Source organism: Marmota flaviventris, chromosome 9 (genome assembly GCF_047511675.1).
Source record: "Marmota flaviventris isolate mMarFla1 chromosome 9, mMarFla1.hap1, whole genome shotgun sequence".
NCBI lineage: Eukaryota > Metazoa > Chordata > Mammalia > Rodentia > Sciuridae > Marmota > Marmota flaviventris.
Genome location: NC_092506.1, coordinates 92229766 through 92246329, shown reverse-complemented (window position 1 = coordinate 92246329; position 16564 = coordinate 92229766). Strand labels below are relative to the sequence as shown.

Sequence of the window (16564 nt, the reverse complement as noted above, 5' to 3'; positions counted from 1 at the left end):
GATGATGATAGAATCTAGGAGAAAGTTTCCATCTACTGAATTAGTAAACAGAGAGACAGCTAGTTCTTTAACAGCCAAATACTGAGCAGGAAATAATTTCTAAACAAGAAATTAGGCACAAATTAGTCAAGTGCAGAGGAAAGTGAACTAAAGATTTCAGACAAAGTCTTTAAAATATCACTAATCCACATATTCCTTTTCAGCTCTTAACTCTGAAAGATGCACTATGTTTTACTGCCTCTTGCTTTGACTTTCAAGCATCCTTAGGTGAGCAACAGAAACTAGTAGACAAGGTTGTGATTACTCCTTTATAAACATCCTTGGAATGTCACTCTCAAAGCTCTACACATTACACAGATCTTTCCAATTGTTGCATAAACGAAAGATTGTGCAGTCGCACATGATAATTTCAAATGGGCAGATGTTGTTACTTTGAAAATCAATTTGTAGAAAAAACTATTGAGGGAAGAAAGGGTGACAGGCAGGTAAACTAGGATTTGTCTGGCTTTGAATATTTGTTAAGCATGTTGCCCAAACTCCCTTAGTTGGTCACTATCAGAGACTGGAGCTGGATCTATCCATGGGGCTATCCATGGAGTTGTGGATAGGGTCAGCTCAGCTAATAAAAAATAACTACTTTATGATAAGACAGTTTAAACAAAACTAAAGATTCCTTCATCTCTCCAGTGAGTCACCTCCTGTTCCGTCAATGTTATGACCAATGGTAGAAAGTATTGGTTCAATACCTCACTCATAGAAGGCTCTTAATAACTACCTGGTGATTGACTGACTACTGAACTGGATGACTCTAAGTGCTCAAGAATTGCATGACTGATTATTTGCCAAAATTCTACAGTCTTTCAGGCATAAGTAAAGCACTTAGCAGCAAGTGATTATAAGGACTTCCTAAATAGAAATTGAATCAAAGTATAGAATTAGAGACAAAAGTTTAGTAGAATAAAAGACCGAATTCTTGCCTCTGCCTTATTGATGACCAAACTCTGCATTTTATATGCCACTTGCAGTGTGATTTGGAGAAGATAGTATACCCAAGAATAGATCTCTGAGATGTCCTATTATGATTCCATTCTATTCTCTCTCTTTTTTAAACTCCAGGTCTTATAAAATGTAAATTGCATTATATCATTGTATCTCGATATAAGTTTCAAGTCTTTTTCCAAGAGAGGACATAGGACTGAGCACAAAGCCTGGGGAAAATTGGGCAGAAATGCACATGCCAACAAGTGGCTAGGAGACTCAGAGGCCAGCTTTATTTCTGAAGCTGGGAGGGAGCCTTTCCATAGACCTTCATGGTATCACAGACATCCAAAGTAGCAGCGAAGTTTTATTTTGAAAATCAATTTGTGTGTGTGTGTGTGTGTGTATGAATGTGTGTGTGTGTGTGTGTGTGTGTATATATATATATATATATATATATATATATATATATATATATATACCTGTTAATAGGAACAAGGGTGATAGGCAGGTAAACCGGGATTTATGGCTTCTGAATACTTATAAAACATGTTGCTGAAACTCCTAGGTGGCATATCAACCATCCTGGGATTACAGCTCAGGATTAATTTAGATTTATGTAGACTCTAAGCTTCCATATCAGTCCAGTGGTGCTTAGGAAATGGACTGTTAGGCAGAGCTTTAGACCAGAGAGGTGGACTTAATGCATTTCAGAGGGGATGGGAGGTTCTGGGGTGATTAGGGTCTACACTCCTAATTCCTGTATATGCACTTGATCATTTATGCAGTAGCATGTCTCATATCATCACCAGGCACACTGCATGAAATGTTCCCCTGCCCTTCTCCTCGTGCCTCCAGTAAGTCATTCAGATGATCGTACTGAAAGACACCTGAATATTGCACATCAGTGTGCATTTATACACAGACTGCTAAATCCTGGATATCACAGGAGGTTGAATCAGTTTATCCTTATGTGCTCTCATTTTTATTATTGAAATTTAAGACTGTGTTTAGTTTATTGATACCAAAATGTTTACTTGGAAAAAAGAAAATCTCATTAAATCTGTTGTCTCTATGCTTTCTAGTGTTAGTATATGAGATTTATTTTAAATGTCAAGGAACCCATTTGTTGTGAAGACTTTCCTCCAAGCCAAAGTACTGTAAATTATTTAAAGAGTCCTGGCATCCAAAGCAGCTGGTGTCCTCTTTCCATCATTTATAAGTACGTCCATAGATGTAACACCAATTTGATTCTTCATGGTCAGAGAATATAAATTATAGCTAGACATAAAGCCCACACTGAGGCAAACAAACTGTAAAAGAGATAAATTTGAAGACTTAAAAGATAGAAACAAGGAAACGTAGTGCAAATGGAGTTCTTAATTGCTGATTTGGGGCTTTAAGGAAGCTTTGAAAACAGAGTGTATAGCTCTGTGCTACGACTGGTGATAGTGAACTTTACTGTGCTGGTTCTTGACTTTGTACTTTAATCCATAATCATCTCTTCTTCCTCCATCCCACAGAATTTCGTTTTTTAAGTACATTACATGTTATATCATATATTGTCATGTATTCATAATTTGTTTCTATGCACATTTCTCATCTTCTAAGTTTGTTAATGTGTTTTGTGTGTCCTCACTTTTTAGCATGTCAGGCACTGAATAAATGTTTGTTGATTGATTGATATCATTGGTTGACACCCAATGTGGCACATCAGTAATTCTTCCATTTGAGGTAAACAAAATTATGTGGATTTACTGAAAATCCACAATAATGGATTTTCACTATTTTTCAATATTTTTACCATATTTTTCAATATGGATTTCCACTATTATTTAGTTATGCTTACACTTTATTTCTGAAATGACCAATTATACATTATATGTAGTGAAAATTAATAACTATGCCAATGAAAAAAATGCAAACAATACTGAAGATTTCCCTTCTAATTATCATTAATGCATCCCCTGTATCTCAATTTAGTTATTTTGTGATGGAAAACTATCTTAACATAGTCTTATTATTTATTGTAGGGCTAAGCTTGACTAGGAATTAACACATCTATATTCCAATGCCACTGCCATTACTGTCTTGCCGTTTCCTTAAGCAAATCACTCTTACTCTGAACTCATTTCCACCCTCCATAGATTTAGCAGAGAAGAAAATTTTTAGCTTTTGCATAAAGTTATGTCATATGGATAAAAGGGATAAGACTCTGAAAGAATTTAAAAATGTCAAAATGAGCCTCACTTTATTATGTCCCAAAGTAATATGATCATTGTATAATGTTTTTAAAGAATAGACAATTAGAACTGTTCCTTTATCCTTGAGAAAGCAAAATACTACAACTCTGGTTCATAAAGGTATGCTCAAGTCAGGCTGCTCATGTCATAACAATTATTACTACTGCCAGCATGCTTTTTTTTCAGACCATTGAGAAAAAATGATTTTTCCTCCTTGCATAGAGATTCTCATCATTGCTCCTATAATGAATTTTCGTGCATCCTCTGTTCTTGCATGCCTTCTTTCTCCCACATTGCCTACCTGACATTACTTGAGCTGCTGTTAATATTAACCTGACATATGAGCATGAGTTGCTTTTAGGTAAAGGTTGATGGATTTGTCTTCATGGTATCTTCCAAATAAAGTCTAAACTCAGTGTAGACTTCAGAACTGTGTCCTAATGAAATGCTCTCCCCAAACATTTTTCTTCCTCTGAACTTTTGCAGCTTTTTGTATTTACCTCTATGTCTAGCTTTCTTATAGCATCTATTCTTGTTTCACATTACATTCCTTTGCTTTTTTTATTGTTTAGGGAAATTTTTTTTTCTTTCCATTATTTCCTGTTTCCTTTTCTGTTAACAAAAGAGTGTGTTCTACTTACTACATTCTTAGGAGTATCTAGGAGATTTTCTTAAACATTAAGTAGTCCAAAAAGAGTGAATTCAGTGAAAATGTTTAGCTACATTCTTAAATGTGAGTATCAAACAGAACCTTTCATGGAGCTTGGCAAGTTTAAAGAATAAATCCCCTGCAAAGTTACTATTTTGAAGAGTCTCTATGTGTGATTGCAAGGGACAAGTCAACTTATCTGACTAATAAGTGATGGTGAAATTGAAAAATATGTATTGCTAGATGTCAGTAACCAGATATCACAGACACTTGGAGACACAAAATGTTCTGTAAGTCTAAATATTTGTGTTACATGTTTGACATAAAGGACATATGTTTAAAGTTTATTGAGAGTCTACAAAACCTAAAAGGAAAGCTGTAGAATTTAGGCAGGCTTTTAAACCAGACAAGTAAGTCCTGCCTGTTTAAAACAAAACCTGTATTATACAGTTTTCTTATTATGCAATTTTCTTAGCCCTTTGTTTAGGGAAAAAATCAAATATGAACAAATATTCTTCAAGGGCTGGTATTCAGTAAGAAATAAAATAAATATTTTAAGGAGTAAAATATTTTGAGCAGTTCTTCTTCTTCTTCTTATCATCATCATCATTATAACATAAAGGGATCTTTCCTGAGTCAGGATTTCATAGCTAGAGTCCTAGGAAGGTCAATAGAGGTGTTTGTGTGTGCACAGTCATGGATAGGCTTTCTCAGCCTTCAGAATTTTTTTTATTCACATTTCCCTTTCTGTTTGATCCATGTTACCTATATTTTCTTCTTAGATTATTAAAACGAGAAGAAAGTTTTACATTCATCCCTCGGTCCCGTGAAGAGCTTCCAGACAACTTCCCAAAAGAAATTCCTGGGATCTGCTATTTCCTGGAGGTAAGGACTGGTCCAAAGCAGCCAAAGCCTTCTCTTTCTTCATCGAGAATAAAAAAGGTTTCCTACAACATTGGCACCATGTTCCTCCGGGAGACAAGCCTCTGAGACCTGCTGCAGATCAAAGACTCCTTCAAAAAGCACAAGCCCAGAACATGGGTCACTATGGAGAGTGGAAAGAGGTGGTTCCTCTCTCAATGCTTTGCTGAGGACAAGCAGCAGAATTTCTGTATTATGTCCGGCAATAATCCTTGAAAAGCTAGAGGGCGAGGGGAAACCAGATGTGTCCATCCACATGAGTGTTTTTGATCATTCTATATATATATATATATATATATATATATATATATATATATATATATATATAAATTATGAGTATGGGCCCTTTTAAAAACTAACCAATAAATTGACTCCATGTTTTCTTGTTTGTCATGCATATAGGCATCTTCCCCTATATGTTTGTGCCATTTTTGAGAGCCAGTTTTGAGTATATATTCCTACATTTGGTGAATTGGCAGGTGAGGAATATTTTCTAATTTTCTTTTTCTGAACAGACATTTCATACATATATCATGGTAGTGTGGTAACCTTCCCAGCAGGAAGAATTGTAACTCAGCAAAATATTTTAGGGATATTACCTATTTTTATACATATCTCTTCTTCTAGATAATTACATTTCACATGACATTATTAGATTTTTGGAATCTGCTACTGTATTGATGGTACATTATACTAACCTACTAATCTAATATAGTTTCACTTATCTAGAGAGATTAGTGCTTGGACTGAGAATACATATAACCAAGGATCTCAGATGCTGAGAAAGCATTGTATGTCTGCTTAGTAAATATATCTTCCAGACTTAACTTATGGAGCATGGAGTCCAGAGGAAATGGAATTTATTAGTCGCAGATGTATCTGTAACTAAGATTAAGGTCTTTTGCCATTTTCTAACACATATCAGCTAAAAACAAATGCTTTGTTACATTGGACCCTTTTCAACTTAGCACTTATGTATATGGGTAGTTTTTTCAATATTAATCTGCATTCTAATAAACAGCATCCTACTAAATGACATGTGAGTAACTTCTCTCCCTTTCCTCAGTTGATATTTCCTAAGCTGACTGCCACCCTCAGAAGCACATTCCTGGACACTGGCATTACTGACAAAGAAGTGTCAGGACATTTTGCCATTTTGCCAAGAATGTTGTTTCTTATTGCATAACACAAAGCAAGAAAACCATGTATTTTATGGCTTTGGGATTTTTAAAAAATGTTCTTCTGCAGTTTGCTCAATGTGGTTTTAATTTCATGGAATCATCTTCATGAACATTAAAGTAGGTCTAATCTTTAGAATACATGATCACCATTGTTACAACAGGTTTCCCTTGCATGTTCTGCTAAAATGAAGACTTGTTCCCAGTAATCAACTTTGCATGAAAATATTATTATAGCGCACACTGATATTAGGAGCACAGTGTGTCCAGGTTTTCCTATTTTGAATCAGCTATGAAACCTAAATTTCTATTGAGGTGAATGAGCTAGAAGCATTTGCTTCCTTGAAACCTTGGAGAGAATGTTTTCTTACTCCAACAGGTGTATTCATTGGTAGATTACGTCTACTGAATGCGATGTATTCTTTCTTCTCTGTTCAGGGATTTGGGCTGCATTATGATTCAGTTGTGACATAACTCAGCTAAGGTCTATGTTAACTAATTTCCAATGTAATCTGTGAGACTTAATTAATGTTTTTAAGTTCTCTGTGTCAACAAGAAAACATTTATACATGTGCCAACTATTTGTTATAACTGTGACCCCTTTTATAATTTCAACTCTGTTCTCACCTGGGGGTCCACAAGAACATTAGTGCAGCACTCTTCATGTGGAGAATCCAAGACACGGACATTGATCTCTCTAAACTCTTGCCTGCCCCATTCTTCCCTGGGCCTAGCTTTCACTTTTAAACCCTTTGGGAGAGAGGTTCAAGGTATTCTCGTGAGGACAATTCACAAAGGATTGCTTCAAGGGACTGGGATATTAACCCACTTCCTTCACAGGGGACAGTGAGAAGTTTACAGCCAGCATGGGCAGAACAGGCTGAAAGCACCTCAGTTCTCATGGCAATATTAGAAAATGCCTGAGCTGTGCTCAGGGGCTTCTTAAAGCCCAGGTGTGTGGGAGAGAGCCAAGCTCACTGTCATTTTTGCTTACTCTGTGTGGTAGTTTAGAGCTTATTATGATATATTTCATCAATAAATGTCCTGGTGATAAACAATGTGTTTTGTAACCATAAGGCTGAAAAAGACTTCCAGGAATCATTCAATCTGCTTTATGTAAAGATTTGTCTAAGTGACTATTCTAAACACATGGTTATTCTCTCTGTACTTAAGAATATCTATAGGAAATATCTATATTTTAAAAGCATTCATTGAAAATCAACTCCATTATCTGGGAACTGGTGATAGATAGGGCTCAAGAGAAGAATTTTTGTATATACTCTCAATTTGTCAGAAGAATCACAAACTCTGTATTAGTTTATATGATTTTACATAGAGAAGTAGCCATTTATACTGTCACAAATGTCACATTGAAGAACATGCCAGAGATCTATTATATATTGCAGACAGAATGTAAACCACATTTTTCATACTCTATAATCTAAATATATTTTTGGAGATAGTCTGAGGCAAGGTCTAATCTGTTATCATTTGCCAACCTATTACAGTACAGTAGACTATTACAGTTACACTGTTACTACATATATTTGCAAGGTACTATGTAAAATGTCTCTTCATTCTAGCTGTGAAAAAAAAGCATTTATTTTTATTCATCCTGCAAAATGCAGTCCACATCCCCTACCTTGGGAAATGTGACTATAACAAGTGATGGCATTTTTTTTGTCTAATATTGTTACAGTAGTCTCATTTATTTACAAACTGTTAGAAGCATCATGCATTTTAGTGTGGCAAATTAAAAGGAGTTTAAGTGATGTCCACTTAGAAGCCAAGTGATCTTAAGTTCATGTAATGCATTTAACTCATTCCAGAAGGAATATTAAAATATAACCTGGTACCCATAGCTTCCCTGTTTTAATATTTTTAAAAACAGCTGATTTAGAGAAGGCCCTTTTCAACTACCCATCAGTATCAAGGTTTCACACTGGCATTAGGATCATTTTGATGGAGAGAATGCCGATCTTTACAAATAAATCAATAATTAAAAGAAATCAAAATCCCCACATATTTACTCAGAACTTACTGCACAGTGTCTGCTTTGTGAACCTTAATAATCAGGTAACATCAGCCATAATAAAAGGGTAATATGGCCTCAGAAACACATCAGTTGGGTCTTTTTACTGTGTAACATGACTCAACTTTATAAAATCTGCCTCTATATTCATCTTTTCTGTTATATTTTAAATTATTTTGGGATTCCCTTTTAATACCTTATTATGTGTGAAGTCCAGTGAGCTGTGACCTACTGTGACTCTGAGACAGTGCTGGTGCCTGAGATTGGGGAATGGGTGTATGGATTCAGCACTTCAAATGCTAGTTCTCATAGTCTCACACTTCCTCCTTTCCTCCAGTGACAATGGTGTCAGGACAGTGTGAAAGTGTATGCCTCTCCAGAATAAAACAAAGCAGAATAAGATGATAACAAACAAGATCTCATTCACAAGAGCAGCAAGACTTTCAAGTTTATAAATTCCTCCAGAGTGTTCCATCATACAGCAAAAATAAATTGATAGACAAAAAACCCACAGAGAATTTGGAAAACCACAACCATTGTGTTTTGTACAAAATTGTATTGCTGCCAACCAAAATAGTGTGCTGAAGTTGTGAAGTATCAGGAGGAAGCTCAGGATTATGACCATCATTGACTATATTTGTTGCAGGCTCCTTGGGTTCCTGACTTACTGAAGGCAAGTGTTGTGGATGATTAGGGCAGAAAGTAAAACTTCAATAAATAGGTTTCTTCTTGTGCATTTTTTGCAAGACCAAGCCTACCCCTGAGCCTCTCTTACATCATACCATCACGAGAAACAATCTCACCCCCTCAAGCCTGACTGCACCAAACACCATTGTCTCTCCCCACTTTTGAACCTGGTGTTACCACAGAAAGAGTTGCTGATGCTTGATTCAGGTAGATGAAGCCACCTGGTGCCAGGTCTGAGTAACAATGACTACCCTTTGTCAATATGCTGGGGCACTGCTTACATCTGCAATTTCTCCTCTGCTCTTTCTTTAAGATACAATCTGACTCCAAGCACTTTATGCAGCTTCTCCGAATGTTCCTTTGTCATTAATTATACATGACTCTGAATATGCTTTGGGCAGCACCAGATGCCTCTAGCTAACAAAACATAGAAACTCAACTCCAAGAAGCAAGCCTCATATCATAGCTTAGTTATTTATATTATTATAGAACTCCAACTACTAAAATTTTGACATTTCAAAGGATTCTATGGGCATATCCTAAGAAATAGCCCCCAAATCCTGATGCAAGAAGGATTGACTTATTAACATATAACACAATCTAGTCCAAATGATGGTTTTATGGGCAACTTTTGATATGAATATACTTAATCCACAACCAACTGATTTAAAATGTACATCAATTGTGTTAACGTGATGGAAAATATTTATTGTTAAATGAGCACATTGAGCCTACCTGTGGGTCAATTTCAGGATCCTTGTGGTGGTGAATGTAAAGCATCCAATGATGTTGAATATACAGATTAACATAATCTTGTCAGAGAATATTGAGATAGTGTGCAAAATTCCTTCCTCACACTTGTTTCAAACAATTGAAACCTAAGTATTAACTGTCCTGAAACTTTATTTTTTCCCTTTGTTTCTTTTCACACTTCATGAAAACAAAGTAAAACAAATAATATAGTCATTGATATGTTTATAACACAGGGATAATCACAACTAATCTCATGCTGTAAACGAGCTTTATAAAGTAATGAATATTCTTAGTTTGTGTGTATGTTTGTTGAATGTAGATGTTACATGATTAAGGAGTAATGTATTTGGGAAGACTTGGGATGGTAGAGACGTCAAGTTTGTGTCTTTTATTTCTAATATGTTGTGACCAGATCACAGCTTCAATCAAGAACCTCATTGCTATTCCATCCTTACTAGGAAACGGCAAAGTTCAATGGTCTAATTAATCTTCTTGAAGGTATCTGGCTGGCTTCACAAGAATTACCTAGGAAGTTTTAGAAAAATAAATTACTGGACTTTACCTTCAGAGATTTGGATTCAGTAGGTTTCGGGTAGGGCCTAGGAATCTGCATGTAGAATATCACTCTAGATAATGCTAACATATAGCCAGATTTGGGAATCGTTGAAGAATATGCAAATAATCTCAATTACTAGGAGTAAACACAAATTGACTGAGATAGCAATATATTATTTCATTTGTCATTGCTTTGCAAAGTTAAACACTCTGGGCTTCATGCCATTATTTCTTTCACAAATTTTAATTTTAGCTTTAGTTTCAAATTTATAGTCTGTTTCCACACATGTGTCTTCAAACTTATTAGAGATAGACATCAACACTGATAAGCATGAGGGATGAATATTGCTCACTATAGGGCTATCAGGCACACTAGCTATGGCACTGTTGTCTTAATTATTGCCAGAGCTGTGCAGTACATCACAGTTGCTGATCCTCGCCACCCAGGTGTAAGCTATGAACTTTAGGACACAAAAGCAAATGTTGAAATGACAGTCTATGTCTGAATATTTTAACTTCATTACAAAAAGATACCAACTTCCTACTTAATCTCACTATGTACTTTTCACATTGAATTGTACATTCATCTGAAAGTGACTTTCTTAGCAATACCTATAACTATTTTAAAAGCAATAATTTAAGCCATGGTGATGATGCCATATGACACTTGCACTCCTGTGCACTTCGTAGAACCTTTGGGAAAAAAAAGACATGTTTCATATAAGCAATAATACAGCTTGTTTGGACTTTTAACAGATATTCACTGTTCTGTAGTAAAATGAACAGCACATGATGACTCATAAAAAATATTTGAGCAAATGACATGATCAATCTCTCTCAGAAGTTATACATTTGCAAACATGCTATAAAACAATCAGTATATTCCCATCAGATTATTTCTGGTGTATAATTTTAAAAATACCTATCATAATATGATTTCTATTCCTCTCAAAGAGATTTGTATGTTATTTGTAATGTTACCCAAATCTTTGGGTCTTTGTATGTAAAATAATAAGGAGCAAGTTAAGGATGAGTGAATATGGGTAGAGCATAGGTTGGAAGAACTGATTGAGAAAGTGGTCTTTAAAAATGTAAATGGGACTTGGGAAAAAATAGTCAAATGTTGATTTGATAAGTCTGGAAAGACTGAAGATAAAAACAGCTCACTATGACTATTCTCTGTGACAGCTACAGAAATGTTTAAATTATAATAGTATTTTAACTTCAGATATTATGGGCTGAAGTCATCTGTAGTATAATTAACCGATGTCTGAAATGGTCATGTGGTAATATTGAGGAAGCACTAAATCTTACAAATTTCAAATTGAATAATTTATGTTTTTAGTTTTTTTAAAATATAATTTAAAGACATGCAGTATTGTCAGTAATAATTAGTCCTTTAATTATTAAATTCCATCATATAGAACAATGCATTGGGATTGCAGTTAAAAGCACTGGTAAACTTACATTACAATGAGCAATGTCTAAACATCAGATAATTATTAGCATATAAACTGAGATTCATCCCCAAACATCTAAATAAATAAGGTTCCTTTGCCTAGCTCAGTAAACTGATCCCTAATCATGAATCTGAACTTGATTAGAATTAAAATGGTAGATAGGTTTGCTCATTTTTTACCTTTATCTTCCTATTTCCAATGACAAAGCTTAATTTAGCATCCTCCTGCCCATAATTTGGAAAACTGCCCCATCAGAATAAAAGAGGATTGTGGATTCACTGAAAAAATTTTGACAATTCCTTTTGTATGTCAATGAAAACTTAAATCCTTTATAAGTATACTTTTCTGTGTTAATAAATAATGAAAAATACTTAATTTGAATTCACTAAATTATATTGAATTTGCCCTTCTACTTAATCCATCTAGTTTCTGATCAGGTCATTCTTAATGTTAGATCTAAGTACTGTTGTTTATTCTTTGAAAGCCAAAAAGAAAAGCAAAATCCAAATGGCAAGCCTAAGAAGTAGCTTGTTTTTGATTCTTATAATGCATATTTTTTAAAAATGAAAGTTTTAGTTTATATTCAGTCTTCCTCTTGGTCTTGTCTCTATTTGGAGATAAAGAAAAGCTTCTGCTAAACATATTTTTACTATGGTCTATAAAAAGTCATTGTATGTAAGTGGGACAGGAAAGTAATAATTGGGATAAAATCAGAACTGTACAAAATTGCTTCTTCATATCAACTCACTTTCTGAAGACAGTTCCTTATATTTTGCTGCCCGTCAATCATACATCAAATTCAGGAGAAAGGGGTGGATGGTGGAGTGGACTGAGCAGGTGCTTTAGATGAGACTGATTTTTTTTTTTTTTTTCAGAAGGGAGACTCTTAGGAGAGGCATTTTCCTTAATAGACACCTGTGGTAATGAAATCCAAATGATTTATTTGATGAGTGGTTACTCTTATTTAAAAAAAAAAAGAAAAGAAGAAAAAAATAAGAAATAAACAAAAAAAAAACTCTTCGCCAGCTTTTTCAGTCATCTTAAATGATACTGCCAACCTCTCTGCAGATGCACATCTTACTGAAACTGGGATTAGAAACTCACAGAGCTATAAAAAGCAAATCTCTGAAGGTGGCAAATAGAACCAGTCTTGGTTGCAAGGATGAAGGTGTGTGAAAGTGTCAGAACATCTGGGTGTAAGGAACAAAGAAGGCTTCATACTGGCTTTCCATATGTCACAGAAAGGCCGGATAGAATCAGCAAAAAAGAACAGTATTCAGTGTACAAGTGATATTAAACCAAAACATATTTCCCCTTCTATAATATGTTTGGCTGAACTAACATTCAGTGTGAAGACTATATTTTATGTTTTTCCCGCTGATATTATAGGAATTATATCTTCTCCCAGTTGGGAAATTTAATCACTAAGTTCAGAAAATATTTTTGTGTCCTGAAACCTATAAAAAAAAATGGGCGGGGGGCGGGATTAAACAATATTCTATACTCTTCTTCATGCTCTTCTTAGATTGGGCTTGCCTGCTAACAGAACAAGACAGGTACCCCCAAGACAATCCCTCTTTTCAGGGATGCTACTCCAGAGAGCTTTGAGCTGGGGAGAGAATCACACTACAGCATTTGATGGTGAACCTTGGTAGAGATGAAGATGTAACCTCAGTCTTCCAAATTTAAAAGTTGTTAGGTAATTTCTTATCATTCAAAAATTTTCCACTCAGCTGTAACTAGATAATTTGTGCAATGTTTGTTTAAAATGGAAAATTTTAAAGGGGAAAACAAATCTAAACAATTTTTAATCAGAATTATCAGTGACAAAGATAAACCAGGACAAAGATTCATTGTGCTGAAAAGAGTCAATTTACATTCAAATTCAGAATTTTAGAAACTTTTGGAAGTTTTCTACATGTATCAAGTTCTTCAGCAATAAGAAAGAAATTTGTTTTATTGCTGGGTTCCTTTGGGTTCCATCCTCTGGCGATAATACCTAAATTTGAATTATATTTCATTGATTTTTCTCATCCATTTTCCATTTGTTACAGAAAAAAAAAGATCTAAAAGATGTTACAAATAAGACAAACTTAAGAATTGTAGCATTGAGCCATGGTTTGCAAAATTGACAACATTTTTTGCTTTACGTATTAAACAAGTTTTAATAGTATAAGGGTTAAGGGATAACAGTACATAATATAGTATTCAGACCTGTTCACATTATATACGGCAAAGATTTTCAAACTGCCCAGAATAAAATTTCTTTTGAAGTCAGATAATATTCAGATCTTAAATTACTTCTGACTAGCAAAAAACTAGGCATTTTCCTACTAATCAAAGCTTAGTTCCTGGAGCAGTTCTACTGCTGTGTTCCTTTTATTTAGCAGTGCTAACTTTCAAGGCTAGGGGGAAAAATGTGACTTTCTTCTGAGACTGGGGTGATCTGGATCACTGTATTTGCCTATAAAAATCTTTTTTTTTAGCACTTTAAGCTAAAATCCAAAATGAAGCAATAAATTAGTAGGTTAATTTGCCAACACCATGAAGCTCTTCCTCTAGAGTTTATTGGTATAAGTTACCATATAGAAACCAATAGGCTTGACTTGGACTCTCAGATAAATTGCTTTTATAGTCTTTGACTAAAGAGTATTGTCAAGAAGACATATGATCTCTGATGTAAGATAAACACTAGCCATAAAAAAAATCTAGATAAACTAGAGAACTCTATAATTACCTAAAATAATTCAGGGGGAATTTTAGAAATTTTTTTAAATTTTTGCTCCTATGTAAAGATAATTATTATTGGATGGCAGCCAAAACTATTATTGCTATCTTTTTAATTTGTTTCAAGTATGTCACCAGGCACTTGTAAAATCCATCCCTTTCATTTGTTATGTAACTCAGTGATCTGGAATAATGGGTGCTCATTGCTTTTACTTTTAATCCTTAGAACTCTTCTTTATTCTCCTACCAAAATGCAAATGATTATCTGACTATGTGAGGTGTACTATTTATGAGAATATATGAAATAATTAGTTTAATTCAGTGGATATGCAACAGAGAAAGAAAGAGAAACCACTAGAGAAAATGAAGAGAAAATCAAACTTTGCTGACATTAAAAGTATGTCATAGTCCAACCTTGTAACCAAGGATAAAGCTGAAAATATTGATAATTGATTCTAATTTTTTTAAAACCACAGTATTCATACTTAACAAAATGTCACAATGAGGCTCAGCATATCAAAATTCTGATAAAATTAAGAAACTTAATAAGTATTCTAATCAGAATGAATATTTAAAGGAACAAAAGAGCTTCTCACATTATATATGCCTGTAGAAGCATAAGTTTTTTTTCTTGCAAAATTTGGTACTATGCCTTCTATCAATATATGCTGTACAATCTAATGAGGCATTAGTATAGGCTTTATGCTAATGAGATACCATGCTAGAATCCAAATATCAAGGTTGGTTGTAACTTGAACGTTAATAGAGTTTGTTATTATTTCTGAATAAGACTCTTAGTAAATACATATTGGTATTTTGTGCAATTAGTGCTTTAAATCTTGTCAGCATCCTTAGCATTCTTTATTTCATTTCCTCCCTCTCTTCCTCCCTTCTTTCCTTTCTTCTCTCCCTCTCTTCTTTCCCCTGTTTCTCTCTAGCTCTTAAAAGGTACATGGCAATAGTATTTTACTATTTGGGCTGGGACCTTCCTTTTCCACTTTCACATACTGAAACCTTCATGGACTTATGAGGAAGGAAGGTAAGGAAGAAAAAGTGAGCACTTAGCAGAGAGCATTTGGGAACAGAAGTGACTAAGAGAATCTGGACCTTAGCTTCAGCAGGTTTGTCAGTTAAGAGAAACATGGGTCTATAAGATTATATGTGTGTTCTTTTCCACTGAATTTAAACACTTTCTCAAGTAGCATGAGGGTCAACTATTTTTTAGAAATCTCCTATCTTTAGCACCTATGAATGTATTAATTTAGAAAAATTTTCTTATTTTTGAGAAGTAAAATGTTCTTGCTTGGGTATTGTACTGCTAAAGATTGAAATAGAAGACTTTTTCTATTTTTAGGGCAACTATTTTCTGAAAAGTAGTTTCCAATAAGAAGGAAATGCCAGATGCAGCTTGATTTCACTGGCTCTTTAGAGTGAATGGTTGTCCTTTCTTTCTTCATGGATACCCTCTGTAACTCTGCTTGGCAGGGCACCATGTTTTGAGGTGCTTTTTGAGAGTCTCTAAACATTTGTCTTCGATTCTATAAGTCTACTCTACTGAAAGAGCAATACTCTATTGTATAAAAATATTCCACATTTGTTATCTGTGTCTGAGATTTTAGCCTATATTCAGATAAATGTTTTTGTCCACAATTTTGACCTGTTCAAAAGAATTCACAAATTGCCATGTTCTTAGATGTAAAAAGATATAGCTTTAGTCATTTTATGATGTATCAAGGGATCAATCATTAACAAATCAACCCAAAGCCATTTATTTTTCAGAGCCAATTAAGTCTGAAATTGAAATATTTTATTTATAAAGGAAAATAATTTTATTTATAAAAGAAAATAAGTCAAAGACCAAATTTAAAAGAAAAATAATGGGGAAGACAAAAGAGTAATTTTAGGAAACCTCTTCCCCTGCAACATTATAATAACTTGAGCAAGTCTTGAATAAGACTTTAAAAGTCTTTAATTCTCCAAATCTAAATTTTTTTCATACTTTATGTAATTATATTAATATTATATTCAAACTACTTAACAAGTTTTCTCCATAAATTCATTTGTGTTCATTATTGAAAATCATATAGGAATATTATGCCTTTTTTCCTTTTTGGAAAAATATGCTTCAATAAGTCAAAAGCCCTTTGAATTTTGATTTTCATTTCCTAATTATGTACTTCAGAAATCTTTAGCAGATCAAGTAGTCAAAGGAAGGAGTTTGAAAATTTCAGAAAATTAAAAATTTTTGAAAGGGAATATAACACTTATCAATTTATTTATTTCATCCTGACTAATTTATTTAGAAATTGTGGGGGGAAAGGCAGCCACCATATAAAAAGCATGTGAAGATGCTTTTTGTCTTATTCCTATAATTCTTCTTA

At 34.1% G+C, this 16564-nt stretch overlaps 1 protein-coding gene across 1 annotated transcript in view; it reads left to right on the top strand.

The window, feature by feature from the left end:
- Positions 1–5067, top strand: part of Gucy1a2 (guanylate cyclase 1 soluble subunit alpha 2) — a 271121-nt gene extending 266054 nt beyond the window's left edge. Inside the window, exon 8 of the mRNA XM_027930780.2 lies at positions 4653–5067. Within this exon, the coding sequence (XP_027786581.1) occupies positions 4653–4860 (208 nt within the window). The 3' untranslated portion in view covers positions 4861–5067. The remainder of the gene's footprint in view (positions 1–4652) is intronic.
- Positions 5068–16564: the final 11497 nt, after the last annotated feature.